Consider the following 23,435-nt stretch of genomic DNA (forward strand, 5'->3'; position numbering starts at 1 on the left):
TCGCCAGGCTCCTCTATCCATGGAATTCTCCAGGCCAGAATACTGTAATGGGTAGCCATTCCCTTCTCCAGGGGATTTTTCCGACCCAGGGATTGAACCCAGGTCTCCTGCACTGCAGGCAGATTCTTTACCATCTGAACCACCACAGAAGCCCTAGTATTTGTGTATCATTCTTAGAAAGGTCCATTAAAACCAGGATTATTTTGTGAGTATTAGTGGCTTTAGTATTAATTTGAAGCTTACATGGAAGAGGCACTAAATCATTTGTTAAAGTGATCGGAGTATGACTTCCCAGCTTCTATAAGATAATGATAGACAGTGATAGTGATAATGAAGTCGCTCAGTCGTGTCCAACTCTTTGCGATCCTGTGGACTATAGGCCACCAGGCTCCTCTGTCCATGGGATTTCCCAGGCAAGAACACTGGAGTGGGTTGCCATTTTCTTCTCCAGGGGATCTTCCCAACCCAGGGATCAAACCCAGGTCTCCCTCACTGCAGGCAGATGCTTTAACCTCTGAGCCACCAGGGAAGATAATGATAGTCAAATTGGAATCTTTTCTAGAATCCTATGAAAAGTTTTACATCAACAAGGAAAGCAAATAAAATCATCTATGGCCCAAACCAACAGCATAACTGGAAAACAGACTTCAATTTACAACTGAAAACAACAGAGCCAGCTCTTGGAGGCCTTACCCAAATAGTCAGGTATTGCAAAACAATTGGCCACCTGATGCAAAGAGCTGACTCAATGGAAAAGGCCTGATCCTGGGAAAGATTGAAGGCAGGAGGAGAAAGGGGCAACAGAGGACAAGATGGTTGGATGGCATCACTGACTCAATGAACATAAGTTTGAGCAAGTTGGGTGATGGTGAAGGCCAGGGAAGCCTGGCATGCTGCAGTCCATGGGGTCGCAAAGTGTTGGACATGACTGAGCAACTGAAAACCAATTGCAGAACACAAAATAAGATCAACTTATTTAATCCTCTCCTCTAGAAGATGGATACAAAATCTGGTGGCTACCACAGCCCTGGTAGGGGCTCCGAAAGCATTGTGGTTGAGAAGTTGTTAGTCTTGTGGAGAAGAGACACACACAATTGCCGAGGTATCCTTTGAAGGTTTGGCCATGAAAAAAAGACGGAAGGAAGAAGACAAGGAAAAGGAGGGGAGAGGGAGCAAGAGGAGGCAGAGAAAGGGTGGGGGTGGGGGGACGAGAAAGAAGAGGAAGAGGAGAAAGGAACTGAAATTAAAACCCATTAGATATAGCATCAAACTATCAGAAAATCAACCGACCAACATCTCTAAAGGAACCATTTATTAAAGAAACTACTATCCATCCTTCCAATAATAGAAAACACTTTTGAACTATGAAACCAAGTAACTCCTTTTACCCACTCCCCTCCACTATCACCACTTGACCCAGAAAAATACTGCATCCTACGTATTTCATTAGGAACAACAACCAAAAAAAAGGACTCAAACACCCATAGAAAGTTACTATAAAATGAAAGTAGAATTCCAATGCTTCAGCTGATAAAAATACCCCACCAACCACTCTCCAAAAAACAAAGAACAAAAAAAAAGTAACATGATACTTCAAAATGAATTAAGTGTAGCTTAAAAAGCTACTGCAAATAGGAGAGAAACCAAGAATTTGAAATCTAACACCCCATACTAGTAAAGGATAAACAGCAGGTAAATGCTGCAAAAAGGGATACAGTGGATCAAAACAAAAAAATAAAGAGTTTAAAAACATCAAAGAGAAAGTGATAGACATAAAAGACAGGCAAAGAAGATCCAATCTGCATGCAACTGGAGCCCTTAAATAAGAAAAATAAAATAACAAGATAGGACAGAATTAATGTTTCCCCCACCCCCACCCCTCGAGGCTTTAACTCCAGGAAAACTTTCTGAAGATAAAAGAACTGAGTATTTTAAGTCACTCAGTCGTGTCCAACTCTTTGAAACCCCATGGATGGTAGCCTGCCAGGCTCCTCTGTCCACGGAATTCTCCAGGCAAGAATACTGGAGTGAGTTGCCATCCCCTTCTACAGGGGATCTTTCCAACCCAGTGATTGAACCTGAGTCTCCTCTATGGCAGGCAGATTCTTTACCATCTGAGCCAATATTTCAAAGGCACTAAATAAGCCAAAATGCTCAGCCTTAGTCATATACCAGATAAACGACCTGGTCTTTTTAAAAAAGGAAAAAAATCAGACGTGAAATTTATTGATAACAATACAACAATGGAGCAAGGTATTCAGAGAATCTCAGCGAAAGAAAGTGTTGGCCAAGGATTTCATATCCAATCAAGCTGTACTTTAGGTACCAACACTAAAGCAAAGCACTTTAAAGATACAAGAATATGAAGAAAACTGTATTCACTTTAAGGAATCCACTAGCTCATGAGCTTCCTCTAAACAACAGATGATTTTAGAAAGCATAACAAAAAGACAGGTATCAAACATTATATTTATTGAACTGCAGACCAAAGACTAAAATAAAGGTGAGGATACAAGTGCAGGATTGGTATGTAAACACTATCTACTTAGCAAAACAGAAATACAACTCTAAAAAAAAAGACAGAATGGTAGAAAAGGAAGAAATGGGAAAATAGAATAAGTTCATTGATTTCCACACAGAAAATTGTAAGTATAAACAAAATGGTATCATGTTGCTGCTGCTGCTCCTGCTAAGTGGCTTCAGTCTTGTCCAACTCTGTGTGACCCCATAGGCAGCAGCCCACCAGGCTCCCCCGTCCCTGGGATTCTCCAGGCAAGAACACTGGAGTGGGTTGCCATTTCCTTCTCCAATGCATGAAAGTGAAAAGTGAAAGGGAAGTCACTCAGTCATGTCTGACTCTTAGTGACCCCATGGACTGCAGCCTACCAGGCTCCTCCGTCCATGGGATTTTCCAGGCAAGAGTAGTGGAGTAGGTTGCCATTGCCTTCTCCAAAATGATATCATATAAAGCAGAAAAACAAAATAGGAGAAGCCTAAGAAAAAAAAGAATTAAGGTCATTATAAAGCTAACAGTATATAGTTTTTAAACATACAAAGTTCCAGTACTACAATGACAATCAATCTTCTTAAATCAAAAAAAGAATAAGGAAAACAGGCCACATATAAAAGACAAGCTATAATTATAATACACATAAGTTAACACATATGAATATGACAAAACTGAAATCAAGTATATCAGCTATATATATATAAAATCAAACCCAGTTCTCCTGCATCGCCGGAGTATTCTTTACCATCTGAGCTACCAGGGAAGCCCTAATTTCTCTAGTAAAAGGATTTTCAGATAGGCTCATAATGTAAAACTCATGAATACAAGAAACACACTTTCAACAAACAATTCATAAAGGCTAATTAGAGATGGACAAAGATACACCAAACAAATGCAAACAATAAGAAATCAGAGTATATGATCTTGTTATCAGGAAATTGTAGAACTCAGATCCAAAATCTCTACAGGACAACAACAAAAGGAGACTCTATAATGCTAAAGGCTGCAACTAGCAATGAATACATAACAAGTACTAAAGTACCAAATGTTTCATAAAACAGAAAGTATAGGATATAGAAGGGTAAGACAGCAAAACCTTAATAATAACAAAAATCTTAACCTCTTTTGGTCCAAGATAGTTAAAGTGGTCAAAAAATAAGTAAGGCAATAGAAGATCTTAAAAATGTAACCAATAACACAGATCTTTTGCATATATATGAAAAAGTGAAGTGAAAGTCACTCAGTCACACTGACTCTTTGCAACCCCATGGACTATATACAGTTCATGGAGTTCTTCAGGCCAGAATACTAGAGCAGGTAGCCATTTCATCCTTCTGGGGATCTTCCCAACCCAAGGATTGAACTCAGGTCTCCTGCACCACAGGCAGATTCTACTGTCTGAGCCACCAGGGAAGCCCAAGAATACTAGAGTGGGGAGCCTATACCTTCTCCAGCAGATCTTGCTGACCCAGGAATAGAACTAGGGTCTCCTGCATTACAGGCAGATTCTTTACCAGCTGAGCTACCAGAGAAGCCCCACTGCATATATGTAAGTATACATAGATATTGAACTTTGTTCAGTTCAGTTCCTCAGTTCAGTTCAGTTCAGTCGCTCAGTCATGTCCGACTCTTTGCAACCCCATGAATCACAGCACTCCAGGCCTCCCTGTCCATCACCAACTCCCGGAGTTCACTCAAACTCATGTCCATCAAGTCGGTGATGGCATCCAGCCATCTCATCCTCTGTCGTCCCCTTCTCCTCCTGCCCCCAATCCCTCCCAGCACCAGGGTCTTTTCCAATGAGTCAACTCTTCGCATAGGTGGCCAAAGTATTGGAGTTTCGCATCAGTCCTTCCAATGAACACCAAGGACTGATCTCTGTTAGGATGGACTGGTTGGATCTCCTTGCAGTCCAAGAGACTCTAAAGAGTCTTTTCCAACACCACAGTTCAAACCCATCAATTCTTCGGCACTCAGCTTTCTTCACAGTCCAACTCTCACATCCATACATGACACTGGAAAAACCATAGCCTTGATTAGACGGATCTTTGTTGGCAAAGTAATGTCTCTGCTTTTCAACATGCTATCTAGGTTGGTCAAAACTTTCCTTCCAAGGAGTAAGCGTCTTTTAATTTCATGGCTGCAATCACCATCTGCAGTGATTTTGGAGCCCAAAAAAGTAAAGTCTGACACTGTTTCCACTGTTTCCTCATCTATTTCCCATGAAGTGATGGGACCATATACCATGATCTTATTAATCTGAATAAGTTGGCTGAGCTTTAAGCCAACTTTTTCTGAATAAGTTGGCTAAGCTTTAAGCCAACTTTTTCTGAATAAGTTGGCTGAGCTTTAAGCCAACTTTTTCACTCTCCTCTTTCACTTTCATCAAGAGGCTTTTTAGTTCCTCTTCACTTTCTGCCATAAGGATGGTTTCATCTGCATATCTGTGGTTATTGATATTTCTCCCTGCAATCTTGATTCCAGCTTGTGCTTCTTCCAGCCCAGCGTTTCTCATGATGTACTCTGCATAGAAGTTAGATAAGCAGGGTGACAATATACAGCCTTGACATACTCCTTTTCCTATTTGGAACCAGTCTGTTGTTCCATGTCCAGTTCTAACTGTTGCTTCCTGACCTGTATATAGGTTTCTCAAGAGGCAGGTCAGGTGGTCTGGTATTCCCATCTCTTTCAGAATTTTCCACAGTTTATTGTGATCCACACAGTCAAAGGCTTTGGCATAGTCAATAAAGCAGAAATAGATGTTTTTCTGCAACTCTCTTGCTTTTTCCATGATCCAGCAGATGTTGGCAATTTGATCTCTGGTTCCTCTGCCTTTCCTAAAACCAGCTTGAACATCTGGAAGTTCGCAGTTCATGTATTGCTGAAGCCTGGCTTGGAGAATTTTGAGCATTACTTTACTAGTGTGTGAGATGAGTGCAATTGTGCGGTAGTTTGAGCATTCTTTGGCATTGCCTTTCTTTGGGATTGGAATGAAAACTGACCTTTTCCAGTCCTGTGGCCACTGCTGAGTTTTCCAAATTTGCTGGCATAGTGAGCGCAGCACTTTCACAGCATCATCTCTCAGGATTTGAAAGAGCTCAACTGGAATTCCATCACCTCCACTAGCTTTGTTCGTAGTGAAGCTTTCTAAGGTCCACTTGACTTCACTTGAATTCCAGGATGTCTGGCTCTAGGTGAGTGATCACACCATCATGATTATCTTGGTTGTGAAGATCTTTTTTGTACAGTTCTTCTGTGTATTCTTGCCACCTCTTCTTAATATCTTCTGCTTCTATTAGGTCCATACCATTTCTGTCCTTTATTGACCTCATCTTTGCATGAAATGTTCCCTTAGTATCTCTAATTTTCTTGAAGAGACCTGTAGTCTTTCCCATTCTATTGTTTTCCTCTATTTCTTTGCACTAACCACTGAGGAAGGCTTTCTTATCACTCCTTGCTATTCTTTGGAACTCTGCATTCAAATGGGTGTATCTTTTCTTTTCTCCTTTTCTTTTGGTTTCTCTTCTCTTCACAGCTATTTCTAAGGCCTCCTCTGACAGCCATTTTGCTTTTTTGCATTTCTTTTTCTTGGAGGTGGTTTTGATCCTTGTCTCCTGTATAATGTCACAAACCTCCGTCCATAGTTCATCAGGCACTCTGTCTATCAGATCTAATCCCTTGAATCTATTTCTCACTTCCACTGTATAATCATAAGGGATTTGATTTAAGTCATACCTGAATGGTCTAGTGGTTTTCCCTACTTTCCTCAATTTAAGTCTGAATTTGGCAATAAGGAGTTCATGGTCTGAGCCACAGTCAGCTCCTGGTCTTGTTTTTACTGACTGTATAGAGCTTCTCCATTTTGGCTGCAAAGAATATAATCCATCTGATTTTGGTGTTGACCATCTGGTGATGTCCATGTGTTGAGTCTTCTCTTGTGTTGTTGGAAGAGGGTGTTTGTTATAACCAGTGCATTCTTTTGGCAAAACTCTATTAGCCTTTGCTCTGCTTCCTTCTGTACTCCAAGGCCAAATTTGCCTGTTACTCCAGGTGTTTCTTGACTTCCTACTTTGGCATTCCAGTCCCCTATAATGAAAAGGACATCTTTTTCAGGTGTTAGTTCTAGAAAGTCTTGTTGGTCTTCACGAACCATTCAACTTCCAGCCTGAACTTTGTACTTTGATTAAAATAAATTTAACTTCAAAAATCTGTAAGACAGTCATGAAAGCTGACCACATGAAGTCAGAGAGAAAATGTCAAAGCATTTTGTAAAGTAGGAAAAAATAAAAATTTATCTAATCAAGATGCAATGTTAAGAGTAACTCATATCCGAGAAAGTCTCCCAGAGAAAACAATTTAAAATATGGACAAACTATTTAAAACACAACTAGGAATAAATTGGACAGAAGTTAACCCCAGAGAAGGAAGTGGCACCATGGTATATTCATACAGAGAAATACTTATCAGTAAAAAGGAACAATACATGCTAGTTACTGAAGAGTCTCACTGATATATGCTAGTTACTGAAGAATCTCAAAAATATTATGCTGATGAAAAGAACAGGGTATACACTGGACAAATCCCATTTATATTAATTTCTAGAGGCAAAATTAAGGCAAAATCTATGGTGAAAAAAAGAAAAAGAACAGTGTTTGTCTCTTCAAGTGGGAATAGAGGCAGGTACTACTAATCCAGCATTGAGGAAAAACAAACAAAGCATATACAGAAAGCATAGTTTATTCAAAGAGGGATAAAAGGCAACCCCAAACTGACACAAGTAATGAATGGCTGTTTATGAAACTGATAACATAAAACACAGAGAGAGAGCTATTTTAAGTAACTTTTAAACTTTTAACCTTTTATCCACAAGAATGTATATATATTTGTATGTATACACACACACATATGCAAAAAAAGAACTTTCATCATAAAAAATAATCTGAACTGATAGATGAATAGAAAGATATAAGACAAAGCAAATATAGTAAAATATTAATTGCAGACTCTAGGTTGCAGATATATCAGTCTTCACAGTATAATTCTTTCAACTTTTATGTACACTGTAAAGTTTTAATAATTTCTATAGGTCAGAAAAGAACTACAAGGACATCTTGAACTTGCTCAGATGGATTTATATCAGCAATCATGCTGGTATTATAATTATGAAACTGTTTTATATAATCATAGTATAAAACAAATATATATACAAATCAAATAAGGAAATATATTGCTGTTTCTTAGGAATTAAGATATTTAGTATAAGAAAAAGAGATACAAAGTAATTCAAAAAACTTATAAATATCAATATAAACTCATCAGTTTTTAAGTCTTTCCCATAGTTATACCATTTTCAAGGCCTAAAATTAGCAATCCCAATAAAAGTGAGCATACCTAATGCTCATATCTTGGTTTCAAATTACCATTGACGCTTAAAGCAGATCAAGACTCATTAAAGAAATGGCAGACTCTAGGTCTAATGCACAGAAAATACAAGGCAAACCTGGGTCTCCTTTTGTGCCAGAAAGTAAGAAAGTTTCTAATGACTAACAGAGAGACAAGGCAAAAGGACAAAGAAGCCAGTTTAAAGGACCTTCCATTGAACAAAACTGGGACAATTTAATCTATAAAAAAGATTAATGAATATAAATGAAAATAACACATTGGATTAAAAACCCCCACAAATCTATGGAGACAGAAAGAAGAGGAATGCTCTTCCTTACAAAAGAAATATTAGCCAAAAGTTATAGGAAAACAGAGTATTATTAATAGATAATGACTGTCTTGTAAAGTCCTAATAATTTAGGCAAGGATCATAAATGGATACAGTCATTAAGTGAAAGCCTGTTGGATGACAGAATATTCTCCCAGCTACAATGTAACAGCCCAAAGATTACTTATGAATCATGAAGGGAAAGCTATTATAGTATCACAGAGGAGAAATGTGGCAACTGCTATTTAAACCAAGCGATCAAACTCAACATTATTTAAAGCAGTAAAAACCAGTATCATATTGTAATACATTGGCAGAATACACTGTATTCAATCTCACTTAGAAAAATTATTGCAAAATACGTTTAATCAGAATCTGACTAAGATCCAACTTTCAGTTACAGCAAAAAATGAGAAAAAGTTCAGTAATACCATAAACAATTAACTGATGGGAATTGGGGGATGCAACCCCAAAATACGCCAAAGTGGCACATACTATTTTGAATTAAAGTTACCTGAGAAATAGTTCATGCGAGAACACCCTAAGCCTCCTTTGTTCCCCTGAAAGCAGGAAACAAAGCTCCTATGGGAAGATCCCCTCCCTGTGCCGGAGGATGGAAGCATCCTTATTGCCAGAGACGCATAGTTTGGGGGAGAGAAGCTGTATATGCAAACTTCATTACTTCTTCATTAATTTGCTACTCTAAGCTCAAATCCCTTTGTTTTCTCAAATCTTCACAAATAATTTACTCTTTGTCCAAAAAGGTATATAAAATAAACAATCTGCTTTGGTCAATTTTTGAATCTTTTAGTTATGTTCAGTTTAGTTCAGTCGCTCAGTCATGTCCGACTCTTGGCGACCCACGAACCAGCACGCCAGGCCTCCCTGTCCATCACCAACTCCCAGAGTCCACCCAAACCCATGTCCATCGAGTTGGTGATGCCATCCAACCATCTCACCCTCTGTTGTCCCCTTCTCCTCCTGCCTTCAATCTTTCCCAGCATCAGGGTCTTTTCAAATGAGTCAGCTCTTCTCATCAGGTGGCCAAAGTGTTGGAGTTTCAGCTTCAACATCACGCCCTCCAATAAACACCCGGACTGGTCTCCTTTAGGATGGACAGGTTGGATCTCCTTGCAGTCCAAGGGACTCTCAAGAGTCTTCTCCAACACCACAGTTCAAAAGCATCAATTCACTGGCGCTCAGCTTTCTTTATAGTCCAACTCTCACATCCATACAATACCACTGGAAAAACCATAGCCTTGACTAGAGCAACCTTTGTTGACAAAGTAATGTCTCTGCTTTTTAATATGCTGTCTAGGTTGGTCATAACTTTCCTTCCAAGGAGTAAGCGTCTTTTAATTTCATGGCTGCAATCACCATCTGCAGTGATTTTGGAGCCCCCAAAAATAAAGTCAGCCATTGTTTCCACTGTTTCCCCATCTACTTGTCATGAAGTGATGGGACAAGATGCCATGATCTCACTTTTCTGAATGCTGAGCTTTAAGCCAACTTTTTCACTCTCCTCTTTCACCTTCATCAAAAGGCTCTTTAGTTCTTCTTCACTTTCTGCCATAAGGGTGGTGTTATCTGCATATCTGAGGTTATTGATATTTATCCCAGCAATCTTGATTCCAGCTTGTGCTTCCTCCAGCCCAGCGTTTCTCATGATGTACTCTGCATATGAGTTAAATAAGTAGGGTGACAATATACAGCCTTGACGTACTCCTTTTCCTATTTGGAACCAGTCTGTTGTTCCATGTCCAGTTCTAACTGTTGCTTTCTGACCTGCATACAGGTTTCTCAAGAGGAGGCAGGTCAGGTGGTCTGGTATGGGACCACCATATATACAAAATTAAATGTTTTTCTTTTACTAATCTGTCTTGTATTAGACCAGTCAAAAGAAATCAGAGGAGCAAATAGAAAAATTTTCCCTCCCCTGTACAGACAAATATAAAATGCAGAATATTTTTAGAGGATATTTTTTAAAGTCTAGAATCTTCAAAGCATCAATGACAAGTAGTTTTTAGAAAATGGTAAAATGATAAAAGAAACTAAAGAGACATAATCAAATGAATCTTGATTGAATTCTTGTTTGAGAAAAGCAATTATAAAGAATTTTCTTTTGACAACGAGGATAAACTGAATATTGACTGAATATTAGTTGATTATTATGGAATTCCTGTCAGTATTTTACATATGATAATCGTACTTTGGTTATGTAGGAAAATGTTCTTGTTTTTAGATGATACATGCTGAACTTTTGAAATATACATCCCATGTTGTCTGCAACTTATTTTCAAATGCTTCAACACAAAGAAAAATGTGTGTATGTGCATATGCATGCGTGTGTATGAGTAGAAAAAGAAAACTGTGCATGTGTGCACATGCAGGCATGCACGTGTATATGAGTACAAAGATAAAGACGGAGAAAGAGCAAACGTATTTGGCAAACTTCCAGGTGGAGAATAAAGATGATGTCTATCATACTATTCTTATAAGTTTTTACATATGAAATTTCACAATAAAAATTGATTTTAAAAAAGTTAACAAAGTAGAGAATAAAAAAGGACAATCAAGAACATGGCAAGCATAGAGGCCAGCAAAAACATTAAGAACCTAAGAACAAGGAATAAAGTAACAAGAAGAATAAGAAGTAACTGCCATACAATTAACAATTATCAAATTATAAGCCCTATTTGTTCATCATACACATGGAAGGGAGAATGACACAAAACATTATGAAGCACAAGTTAAACTGTTCTTAAATAATTACACGGCACTATTAGGTATTCTGGGGGATACAAAGGAGAAAGAGAAAAGAATCAACATCAGGTGAATTGCCTTCCAGCTCTAGGCATCATTTCTATTTCACCAGTAAGTATGAACCAGACATTGTCCCTGTCTCCGAAAGTTTATCATGTAATTGAAAATACATATTCCAAAGAGAATATAGTATGTTACAGTGAGATATTCATGGCTCAAATGTTACTAGAACTAAGAGGAAGCAAATAATCATTTTTTGAGTCCTTACTGTGAGCATAAGTAAGAAATGTTCTTTTTTTGAACTCACTTATGAAGGAAACTTTGATGATGCAGGTAAGGTATGGCAGAACAAAAAAGGTCTATAAAATGGAAACAGAAGATAGGACACTTCAGTATAAACAAAAGCAGGGGCAGGAAAATTCAAAATCCGTTTCGGGGATACAGACCAAGCATTTGGCTGAAATAAATTTGCAAAGTAGAAATTAACAAACTAATTTGTAAACTATTATGGAAGTAGTTTGAGATCAGACCACAAGAATCGTGGAATGCAGTGTCTATCTAAAGAATTTCAGTAAATGGAAACCATTAGCTGTCTTTAAGAAGTGAACCAATATAAGCAATTCTTTATGGCTATACGGGCTTCCCAGGTGGCACAGTGTTAAAGAATCCACCTGATAACGCAGGACATGTAAGAGACACAGGTTTGATCCCTGGGTTGGGAAGATCCCCTGGAGTAGGAAATGGCAACCCGCTCCAGTATTCTTGCCTGGAAAATTCCACAGACAGAGGAGTCTGGCATAGGGGTCAGAACAGTGCAATGAACTAGGCACAATTCACATTGCACGCGTATGTGTGTGTGTGTGCGCATGCGCGCACACACAGCTACAACATACAGGAAAAGATGGTGAGTTTTACTCACCAATTAAATGACTAGCATATTGACAGACTGCTGTAAACAAGCAATCCTATCCTCTAAACTAATGTCGTAAGCTGTCCACACTCTACCTCTCACCCCTACTAGCTACTGTCTACTCAACCTAGAAAGCTTTCTATATTCCACTTTTTTGGGGGTTGGGGGGCTGCACTGGGTCTTCATTGCTGTGCACAGGCTTTCTCTAGTGTGGCAAGTGGGGGCTACACTTCATTGAGGTACATGGGCTTTTCATTCTGGCGACTTCTCTTGTTGCAGAGCACAGGCTCTAGGGCTCACAGACTTCAGGTATCGTGGGTTCCTGGGCTCTAGAGCACAGGCTCAGTAGCCGTGGCACATGGGCTCAGTCGCTCTGAAGCATGTGGGATCTCCCCAAACCAGGGATTAAACCCGTATCCCCTGCACAGGCAGGTCGATTCTTAACCAGGTAAGTCCCTTCACTTTTTCCTGAGTCACTCTACTGTGACTGAGTGACTCTACTACGAATTTTACACAAACCTAAACATTTTTTGCATACCTAGATGTAAAAAAATGGATAATATACCAGAAGTTAAAGAGAACAAGGCTTCTGTTACATTATTAGAATATTATAGTAAGGGAACATTTAACCTGTTATCAATATTCCCAGGTGGTTAAAAAAAGAGCAAATGATATGACTATATCACAGATTTATCAAGTAGGGTTCCTCAACTAAACCAGAAAATGACTATTATTTTCTCAGTTCTCCCAAGAATGGTACCAAACTAGCACTATTCCACATATACAGACATTAAGTCATTGTATAGAATGCATGTCTTGGGGTATAAGGGCTTGTTTCTTGAAGCCTCAGTTAACCAGACTGTAAAATGAAGCAAGACTATTTGTTTACTTACAAGACAATTCCTAATAAATTAAGAAATAACTGAAACTGTTTGCAGAATGCTTATTTCTGTGTAGAGAGCACCTCGCATGAATATCAGAAAAATCCAAAACTCATGTATTAGTTTTTATAAAACTCTCATCAAAAGTTACTTATTTGATCACTTCATCTGTCTGTTCTTAAATTTGTTGTTCAGTTGCTCAGTTGTATCCAACTCTTTGTTCTTAAATATTTTCCTTAAAAATGGATTATTTCATTATTTTGTTTCACCATCGTTTTCAATAGTCTGCCAGATAACCTTCCCAAAAGCCCATTTTATCATACCTCTTTCTTGTTGAAAATAAAATGATAAAAGATAAGCAAACAATGAACTAAACATAAAGCCTTCAAATAACTTACTAGAGTAGCTTGGGGTAGTACAGAGTACATGGCTTCTTTGGGGAGGGTGAAGTTTTCTCTGGCATTTAAGTCATTTGGGTTCACATCCCAAACAGAGAGACACCACTGGGTGCCCTTTGAAACAGTTACTTAATATTTCTAAGTCCCTATCCCAAATCTTCAATAAAGTAGTTTATACCTTTCTCAGCTTGTGATGTGGTATTTATAAACACCCTGGCACAGAATATGCCAGCTAGAAAGACTATCAGGAAATACCAATTAAATTTCTATCATTGTAAACTTTCTTGAATCTTTGCTATCCACATCCTTTCCCACTTTGGCTTGATCTTCAGCTTCATCCAAACACATCTTTTCACTGCAATTGAATAATTCATGCTCATCTTTCATCCTAAACTTTTGAGATTTTTCTTTCTTGGAATCCTGCTTTCCTCCTACTCAACAAACCAAACTCTACCTATCCAATTCTTCCATTAGACCTTCCTTAACTATTCCATTTTATAGTGATTTAACTCTTCTTTGAAAAACTCTAGATGTAGTCTATTAATTTTTTGACATTTTATCATAAAATTTTAGAGAAGGTAGACTAGTATTAGGCAGTAGACTCATTAAAGTGCTATTTAAGTTCTGGCAGCAAAGTAAAACTGGAATACTTTTCTACCTTGAAGACCACCAAAATGAAGAAAGGCACAGACTGCTGAGTCTCTGAAGGTAAAGTATTTGACTGCTGAATATACAAATATACTCACACTTTGACAAATTCTGTTCTTTGAATTTGAATTCACTAGCACAATATTTAGTAAATGTTCTACAAGTAGTAGATACTTGATAAATACTGAAGTGATTAATCAAATGCCATAATTTACATAACTTTCTTGAAGGAACTAAACAAAAAACTATCACGGGATTCTTTTTTATCTTTAGGCTCTTTTATGTAATAAGAAAGCAAGTACTGTAATTTTCAGGTACATTTGATCAGTGACCTTGGGTTATATATGCACATAACAAAAAGAAGTTGTAAACAAAATAATTCATACAGAATATTCAGATTTTTAAAGAAATAATAATTAACGGATGCAATGTTTCTATATGAGTGATAAACAAATATAAATGTTGAAATATAAAAGAAATATACCATCAAAGCTATTTTTATCCAAGATAATAAGTAAAGAAACTGAAGGTTGTACACATTTTCAGGTGAGAGTTCCAGATATTTTTTCTTATCTTTGTTATATAAATCCAACAGGGATTAAGACAATTTAACATTTTTACAAATCAGCAACTTCAGGAAAGCTGTACTGTCAAATTAATAAAATGGCCAGTTCACAAATCATTATAAATATTTAAGAACATAAATATGAAGGGCAGATGTGATTCCCAGAGAACATTCTACGCAATCGTGAGTGATGACAAAATACTGAGTGTTTAGTCCCACACTGTATACTTAAACCGGCTTCCCAGCTGGCCCAGTGGTAAAGAAGATGTGAGAGCCACAGGCTGGATCCCTAGGTCGGGAAGATCCTGTGGAGCAGGAAATGGCAACCCACTCCAGTATTCTTGCCTGGAAAATCCCATGGACAGAGGACCCTGGCGGGCTACAGTCCATAGGGTCCCAAAGAGTCGGACACAACTGAGCATGCCTATACTTAAAATCCAGTGCTTCTCCAACTTTTCCACTTAAACAATCCTCCTAAACAAAATATTGTTATAAATCCTCCTTGACAAAATATTGCTAGGAGAAGGAATATATACCCCCGTGAGTAGCATAATACAAAACTAAGCCACACTTCTAAATTTCTTACACTTTATCTTAAAAATTCATACTACAAAAAGATATGCCATAGTTTTTCTTTGGCTTTGCCTGTCTTCTGACACATAATCATGTACTCTAAGTAATATATTTGGCCCATTTGGGAAGCACTGACTTATTCCAGTATTATGGGTATCTGAAAAATATTTTCCTAGATTATGATACTGGAATAACTTCATTTTATAATGCCAGGGATAAATAATAGTGAAAATTATTTGACATATTATGAATACTAATTATATAAAAGGTGTTTTTAGGTTTTTAATATATATCTTAATTTTCAAAATGTAAATATTATGTCAACTGTAGAAAAAAAATTTTTCTTTACTACAGAAATTAAACAGAGATTAAACAGCTATCCCAAGGGAATAAAGCTAATAAATACTAGCCACTTTGTACACAAGTGTTTATTATATGATTTCATCAATATTCTATTTTTACAGAAACTCTTTCTCTGATGTGTGACTTTACCTTACTTTTCAAGAATTTCATGGAGGAGTACTGTGAACATCCAAATCAATGGCCACTAATGTCTAAAAAGAAACTTTTAACTAGTGCTATAGCTTTAACAATGATTAACCATGGATAATGTAAAACCATTTATATGATAAAGGAAGCCAGTATCTAGTCACTGAGTCAATTCTAAGGTCCAAATAAAACCTGGCACTGTAAAAGGCAGCACAAATCGACAGAGAGAACAAGGACCAGGAGTTACTTAGCAAATCATAAGTAACCTCTCATTAGCTTCTGTCACTAGTTAAAATATGAGTTGAGTAACTTGCTTCACTAGAACTTACACTCACCATATGAAAGGAATGTGCGTGCTGATTTTTAAGTTCCCTCCCATTGGTATCTTTAATTCTATTCATAGCTTTAATTTTGTTGCCCACTCATTTCAACTTCTATACCTAAGTTTCCCTTTCTCTCAGACAGTACCTTTTTAACAGTTTAAGTAATTAGCTTTTTAAAATTTACATTTGTACACATTAATACTCTAGTATCAATCTTGATCCTTCTTAAAATATTTCCTCACTCCTTGTTTCTTAACCACTTCATTTTACAACCTTAAAGTAATGAAAACAATAAAACTGCCCAGTAAAAACTGCTGCCTTAATAGTAAGTTTACTCTGAGCCCTACTGTCAAAACATTTATGATACTAAAGGCTACTTCAGTATATTTTTTAAAAGCTTTTGTGATTTGACATTTAGATTAAATTTAAGGTTGAATCACACAGTGTTTTTAATGTAAATATTTAAGTACATTAAAAACCAAAGGTAAACAATGCCACTAACCATTTTCCAGCTTGATTTGCAATCTGCTCTTCTAACTTCTGCAGCTCCAATGTGTAAGCCATTATTCGAGCATTGCACACCATGAGATTCTTAACTGCCTGCAAAATCTGGCTTTTTTGAGTGCTCAAAGAAAGGAGTTTCCATATTCCTTCTCGTATTCGAATTTCCAAATCCATTTTTTCTTGAATGCTGCAGTTCTTAGAAAAGAGAGAGGGGGAGAAAAGCATTTTAAAAGGCAGCAAAACACAGAATAATATTTCTTTATATTCCTAAAAAATGAAACATGTACTATCTAGTATTATAATTTTATAACGTATCAGGAAAGTAATAAAGTTTAATATGTGATAGTATAAAAATTGTTAAATACGCTCCGCAAAATCTTAATTTCCTGCTTTATTAGGGAGCCTTTATAATCTACTAGAAAAACAGAACAGAAACAAAAGTGAGAAATACTACATATTTTTACTGTAATTGTACAAGGTTGAATAGTGCCCCCCAAACATTGTCCTCCCAGAACCTCAGAATGGGACCTTATCTGGACAGTTTTGCAGATGTAATTAGTTAAGATGAGGTCATACTAGGTTCATTTTGGCCCTAAATCCAGTAACTATTGGCCTCATAGCAAAGTAAGACGGAGAAACAGAGGAACACACAGAGAACTCTATGTGAAGATGCAGGTAAAGACTGCAGTAATGAGTCTACAAGTCAAGGAACACCAATATTGCCAGCAACCATCAGAAGCTGGAAAAGGCAATGACAGATTCTTCTCTAGTCCCTTCAGCAGGAACATAGCCCTGCAGATGCTTCTGGACTCCAGAACTATGACAGAAAAAATTTCTATTGTTTTAAGCCATTCAATTTTAGAACCTTGTTATGGCAACCTCAGGAAACTAACACAAAAATATAATAACCAAGGTGAAAAGTATAGCATATATATGTTTCATGTAAGTTGCACTGTGAAACGGCAAGATGTTAACTGGTGATACTGAATTAACCAAGGAAAAACTTTCTAAAAGAACAGATGCTGAATAAAGGAACTAAGGTTTAGCAGCAGAGAGGTTAACAGGCTATTTGTTAGAGTAAGCAATGTAAATAAAATCTCAGAAGCAAGAGAGTGAAAGCACCGTGCTAAGAAAATGTCAGGAGCTTTAGCTTCTTGGACCAGAGATTTAGAACATAGTTTTGTATATTTATTTTAGTTTTAAGAGTCACCATGAAACTACTAAATTATTTTAGTTCTGAAAGTCTTTCTTTCATTCTGTACAATGATCTTATAACATCCTGGCTCTAAAAGCAAGTTTCAGATATAACATCAAAATTCTATAAATTGATATGTACTCTTCTGATTTAATTCAGTGACTTTTAAAAAAATTATAAATCACTAGATACTCTTTGTTATTTTGTTGTTTAGTTGCTAAGTTGTTACTTTTTACTATCCTACAAAACATGTGTTAATGCTTCAGTATGTCTACTTCTAAAAACAGATCGCCCTGGTTTCTGTGGTTAAAAAAAAAGAATGCTATAATTTACCTTTTAAATGAAATAAAATCTGTATCAAAAATATGAATGAATCTAATAACAGAAGTTTCAGATACTGAAAAGACAATCTTTTTAAAAAGCAGAAAAGTTAGAGCAATAGTCTATGAAGATTCAGTTCAGTTCAGTCGCTCAGTCATGTCCGACTCCTTGCAACCCCATGAATCGCAGCACGCACCAACTCCCGGAGTTTACCCAAACTCATGTCCATAGAGTCGGTGATGCCATCCAGCCATCTCATCCTCTGTGGTTCCCCCTTCTCCTTCTGCCCCCAATCCCTCCCACCATCAAGGTCTTTTCCAATGAGTCAACTCTTCACACGAGGTGGCCAAAGTATTGGAGTTTCAGCTTTAGCATCAGTCCTTCCAATGAACACCCAAGACTGATCTCCTTTAGAATGGACTGGTTGGATCGCCTTGCAGTCCAAGGGACTCTCAAGAGTCTTCTCCAACACCACAGTTCAACCCATCAATTCTTCGGCACTCAGCTTTCTTTATAGTCCAACTCTCACATCCATACATGACCATTGGAAAAACCATAGCCTTGACTAGACGGACCTTTGTTGGTAAGGTAGTATCTCTGCTTTTGAATATGCTGTCTAGGTTGCTCATAAGTTTCCTTCCAAGGAGTAAGCATCTTTTAATTTCATGGCTGCAATCACCATCTGCAGTGATTTTGGAGCCCAAAAAAGTAAAGTCTGACACTGTTTCCACTGTTTCCTCATCTATTTCCCATGAAGTGATGGGACCAGATGCCATGATCTTTGTTTTCTGAATGTTGAGCTTTAAGCCAACTTTTTCACTCTCCGCTTTCACTTTCATCAAGAGGCTTTTTAGTTTCTCTTCACTTTCTGCCATGACGGTGGTAACATCTGCATATCTGAGGTTATTGATATTTCTCCCGGCAATCTTGATTCCAGCTTGTGCTTCTTCCAGCCCAGCGTTTCTCATGATGTACTTTGCATATGAAGATTACTCAAAAAGAAAAACTGCAGATGATTTAACTTGACTATCCAAATCCAGCAAATGTACTATTAACATGCAGAAACAGACTTGTTTAATTATGTTCTGTAATTACATCATGTAATCACTATATAAAAACCTTCTTTTGTAGCATAACTCAAAACTGATGTACTATATAAATGTAGTCATTTGCTACTTTTCCTTCTTTACACGTGACTGAATTTCAACAACTCCATCTCATCTTTTTATGACTTGTCAGTCCCAAAGTAAATTCCTTTTTAATGTAATTAGTAATTAATTATAAGAGTTATCTGTGTGACCCACATGTCTATAGAAATAAACTCTGGCAGGCAGGTTAGTATTGGAGAGCGCACTTACAGAGCAACTTGAAACGGATGAAAAACTACCCCACAACTCAAATATAAACAAGTACCATCTGGTGCCATTAAATTCAAGTTTGCTTTTTAAACAGTAGAATGAGGCAGCCAGTTGAACTAGCACAGTCATTCTTAAAGCTGGCTACACATTAGAATCACCTCAGGCAAAGAAAAACAAACAATTAGGATTTTTGGAAGTGGAACCTGCACATTTTTTGTTTTTTAAAGTTCCTTCGGTGATTCAGTGCACAGTTCAGGTAGAGAACCAGCTCTGGACTGCTTGATATTCCCCAGCAATCTGGGAAACTGCAGAAACCTTAAGGAACCAGCAGGTGGCCACAAAAACACTAAGGAATTGGTTTCTAAGGTTTCTATCCTGTAAATGAAGATTGTCTCTCTTCATCAATTATTGATCAAGACTTCATAAAACTGGAGAGGCTTGGGATAGAGTGGAGAAAGGAAATGTACAGTCAGGGCTTAAAAAAATTTTACAGTATTGTAGGATTAAAAGTTCATTAAAGAAATGAGATATAGCTGGCAGATATTAGAATTCTAATGCGAAGGACGGACTCATTGGAAAAGACCCTAATGCCGGGAAAGATTGAAGGCGGGAGGAGAAGGGGACAACAGAGGATGAGATAGTTGGATTGGATCACCAACTCGATGGACACGAGTTTGACCAAGCTTCGGGAGTTGGGTGATGGACAGGGAAGTCTGGCATGTTGCAGTCCATGGGGTCTCAGAGTCAGACATGAATGAGCGACTGAACTGAACTGATCCTTTAGATCAGGCTTCCCAGTGGCTCAGTGATAAACTGCCTGCCAATGCAGGAGACGCAAGTTCGACCCCCGGGTCAGGAAGATCACCTGGAAAAAGAAATGGCAAACCATTTCAGTATTCTTGCCTGGAAAATCCCATGGACAGAGGAGCTTGGAGGACTACATACAGTCTATGGGGTCGCAAAGAGTCACAACTGAGTTACTGAGCACACACATCCAGGGGGGCAGGGGGGCAGCTAACTATAGTTAACCTAGTGCCTGTTTTTGTAAATAAAGTTGTACTGGCGCACAATCACACTCATTTCTATTGTCTATGGCTACTTTCAAACTACAAAGGCAGAACTGAATAATTTCAAGAGAGACTATGTGGCCCACAAAGCTGAAAATATTTACCATGTGTCCCTTTACAGAAGTGGTTTGCTGATCCCTAACCCAGCCAAATTAACATGCATAGTGAACTGTGACCTTACCTCCCTTACTCTACAGTGAGTGGATGTGGATCTTTGAGGGCTGATACAAGTGGGATAAACTAAGTGTATTTTTTTTTTTTCTGGAGAATCCCAGGGACGGGGGAGCCTGGTGGGCTGCCATCTATGGGGTCACACAGAGTCGGACACGACTGAAGTGACTTAGCATAGCATAGCATAGCATAGTTGATTTAAAATGTTGTGTTAGCTTCTGTTTTTAATGTATTCATGGAGAAACAAAAGGACCAGTTTTGTGTTCTTAATGCAAGTTCTCTTACTGTAGTATATACTATATGATCTCTGGGTCAAGAAGATCCCCTGGAGAAGGAAATGTCAACCCACTCCAGTATTCTGGCCTGGGAAATCCCATGGACAGGGGAGCCTGGTGGGCTATAGCCCATGGGATTACAAGAGTTGGACACGACTTAGCGACTAAACCACCACTACCAGACTAGAATGTACAGTACACATCTATGCTTTATATACAGAGAAAACATCTCTGGTCAAGGAAACTACTCTAACCAAGAAAAGCTTCATGGAGTCAAAGGACTTGGTTTTAGTTAAAAAGGGGTACAAAGCGCTCCAAGGCTAGGAGTGATGTCTAGTGCCAACCACAGTGAGAACAGTGATTGTGTAATGACATAAGCATTCAATGGTGATGCTTACTGATCTCAAAGAGGAAGAGTAGGCAACTAAAATCATATTGGTAGAGTCAAGACTGACTAGGACACATGAAAAAGCATGTCTCTAAATAATGGCTTGCTATCGAGTCAAACAGAAGCCTTATCTCGTAGGTATTTAAAGTTAGGTTGATAAGACTAACTGGCTAGGGCAAGGCTAAGAAGGAAATTGATGACTTAAATGTGAAAACTTAGATAATGTAGGAGACAGAAATATACTAAATTTTAAGAGCTAGAATGGCACACAAAGGAAGAACAAAGAAAATGCCAGAGCGGTGAAATTAAGCACTGACTAAAAAAAAAGAAAAAGAAAAACAAAGCTGGCAGCTGGTAAAAAAAAAAACTGCATGAATCCAGATAGAACCTACACCCACCTAATGCATATAGTTAAACCATGTTAACCGAGAGACTACAATGAAAAAGACTGCAAAATGGCATATACAGATACATTCTTTCCAAAAGAAACTGTGTGTATTTTAAGAATTGTTTATGTACAGAGAAAAGTCTGGAAATTGTTAACAATGCTCATTCTGGGGAATGGAACTAGAGAAAGAGTTCATAAATTCATGTTTCTATGATTACTTTTCTGCAATGAGAAAGTATGCCTTGAATTTTAATTTTTATAAAGACTGCAAAAGCTTAAACATTTGTAAGAAAAGGTAGGTGGCTGCTCCAACTATTCAGATAAATGGGACAAAGGTAGTAACAAAACCAGTCATCTTTCAAGCATGTATGAGTGCTAAGTACTGTTAAGTACTTTAAGTGAAGTCGCTCAGTCGTGTCCAACTCCTTGCGACCCCATGGACTGTAGCCTACCAGGCTCCTCCGTCTGTCCATGGGATTTTTCAGGCAAGAGTACTGGAATGGGTTGCCATTTCCTTCTCCAGGGGGATATTCTCGACCCAGGGATCGAACTGGGGTCTCCTGCATTGTAAGCAGATGCTTTTACTGTCTGAGCCACCAGGGAAGTCCATTAAGTACTTTAAAGAGGTTCTCAAATTCCAACAACTCTCTAGAATAAGCAATTTTCCCATTCCGCAACTGCAGAAACTGCAACTCAGAAAAGACAGCTAACTTATGCAAGGTTCCACAACAAGCAGAATTGGATTTTACCTTCATCAGACTTCAAAGACAATATTCTATGCTGTGAATAGTGACAGATAACTCTAACATTCAAGTAGAGAAGTTATACTAGGGAGTGATGATCTCAGAATCTTTGGGCCTATGCCTATCTTATGGCAGGTTCATTAATATCAAAGGAAATACAAAAATTCAGTGTTAGTCAAGTATAAAAATTTTTTACTGACCCTCAATATTCCTGTTAGATTACAGCCTATTACTATTTGCAATTTTTCTCCATGATCCAAACAGAAGGAATTCCACAACTCAATCATCTTAATTTGTTGCTACCTAAGAAATCATTAAGTATTGTACTTTCCTACATGTAAATAATCTCACCTTTATGTATATTTAAGTATTTCTTGTCATTCCACATAAAACTTCTTTAATGACCTTATTCTCATCTCTTTTGTACCATTCCAAAATACTGCTGCTACACACAGCTTAATAAGTACGCCTGATCGGCCCCATCAACACCTATGTGATAAACGCAAGAGCCTCAAGATACCACCAATTCACTAGAAATCAAATTTTTAAAAAATAATTAGTACAATCGAAGTGAAACAGAGCAGGACCCTTAAGGTCCCTGCCCCCCACGTCCTCAGCTTGCCTTTTTTGCCTGTGAAACATCTTTAATTTAACAATAAGTTTAATCAGAGAAGTAAGAAAATACAGAAGCAAAGAAAAGCTTGAAAACAGGACAAAACAATAATATCAACAATTTAGTCAGTAAGGAAAGTCAATGCCATTTAGTTCTTCTCAAGGGCTATAGATAATATTCAAAGCCATATCCCATGAGCTGTCTTATGGATATTGAAACCCCAACCAGGCGGAACAAGCTAACTGTCAATACAAGACCAGACAGTAGCCATTATAGAAGCTGCTATAACTCCAAGAATTGGTCTCAAAGAAATGGGAACAAACCTACCCTGGAAGTGAAGCTTAAGTATTTAATACAATTAAGATGCCACTGGTCAGACTACCAATGACAATTTTAAGATGACTGTCAAAGCTGACTGTGCTATTTCTGCATGCAGCCCCCTCCCTCTGCCTATAAAAGCTTTTGGCCACTTGTCACTGGGGTGAAGTCAGCCTTTGGATACGAGTCCGCCCTCCCCCAGGGCTTCTCTGGTGGCTCAGAGGTAAAGAATCTGCCTTCCATTGCAGGAGACACAGGTTTGATCCCTGGGTCAGGAAGATCCCCTGAAGAAGGAAATACTATATTGGCTACCACTCTAGTATTC

At 37.9% G+C, this 23,435-nt stretch overlaps 1 protein-coding gene across 2 annotated transcripts in view; it reads right to left on the reverse strand.

Moving 5' to 3' along the window:
• Positions 1–23,435, reverse strand: part of RTKN2 (rhotekin 2) — a 107,728-nt gene that overhangs the window by 82,814 nt on the left and 1,479 nt on the right. Inside the window, exon 2 of one of the 2 annotated variants that reach the window (XM_055590312.1) lies at positions 16,272–16,468. The exons of the other annotated variant lie outside the window; for it this stretch is intronic. Coding sequence (XP_055446287.1) covers positions 16,272–16,468 — 197 coding nt within the window. The remainder of the gene's footprint in view (positions 1–16,271; positions 16,469–23,435) is intronic. 2 annotated transcript variants of the gene reach the window in all.

Source organism: Bubalus kerabau, chromosome 1 (assembly GCF_029407905.1).
Source record: "Bubalus kerabau isolate K-KA32 ecotype Philippines breed swamp buffalo chromosome 1, PCC_UOA_SB_1v2, whole genome shotgun sequence".
NCBI lineage: Eukaryota > Metazoa > Chordata > Mammalia > Artiodactyla > Bovidae > Bubalus > Bubalus kerabau.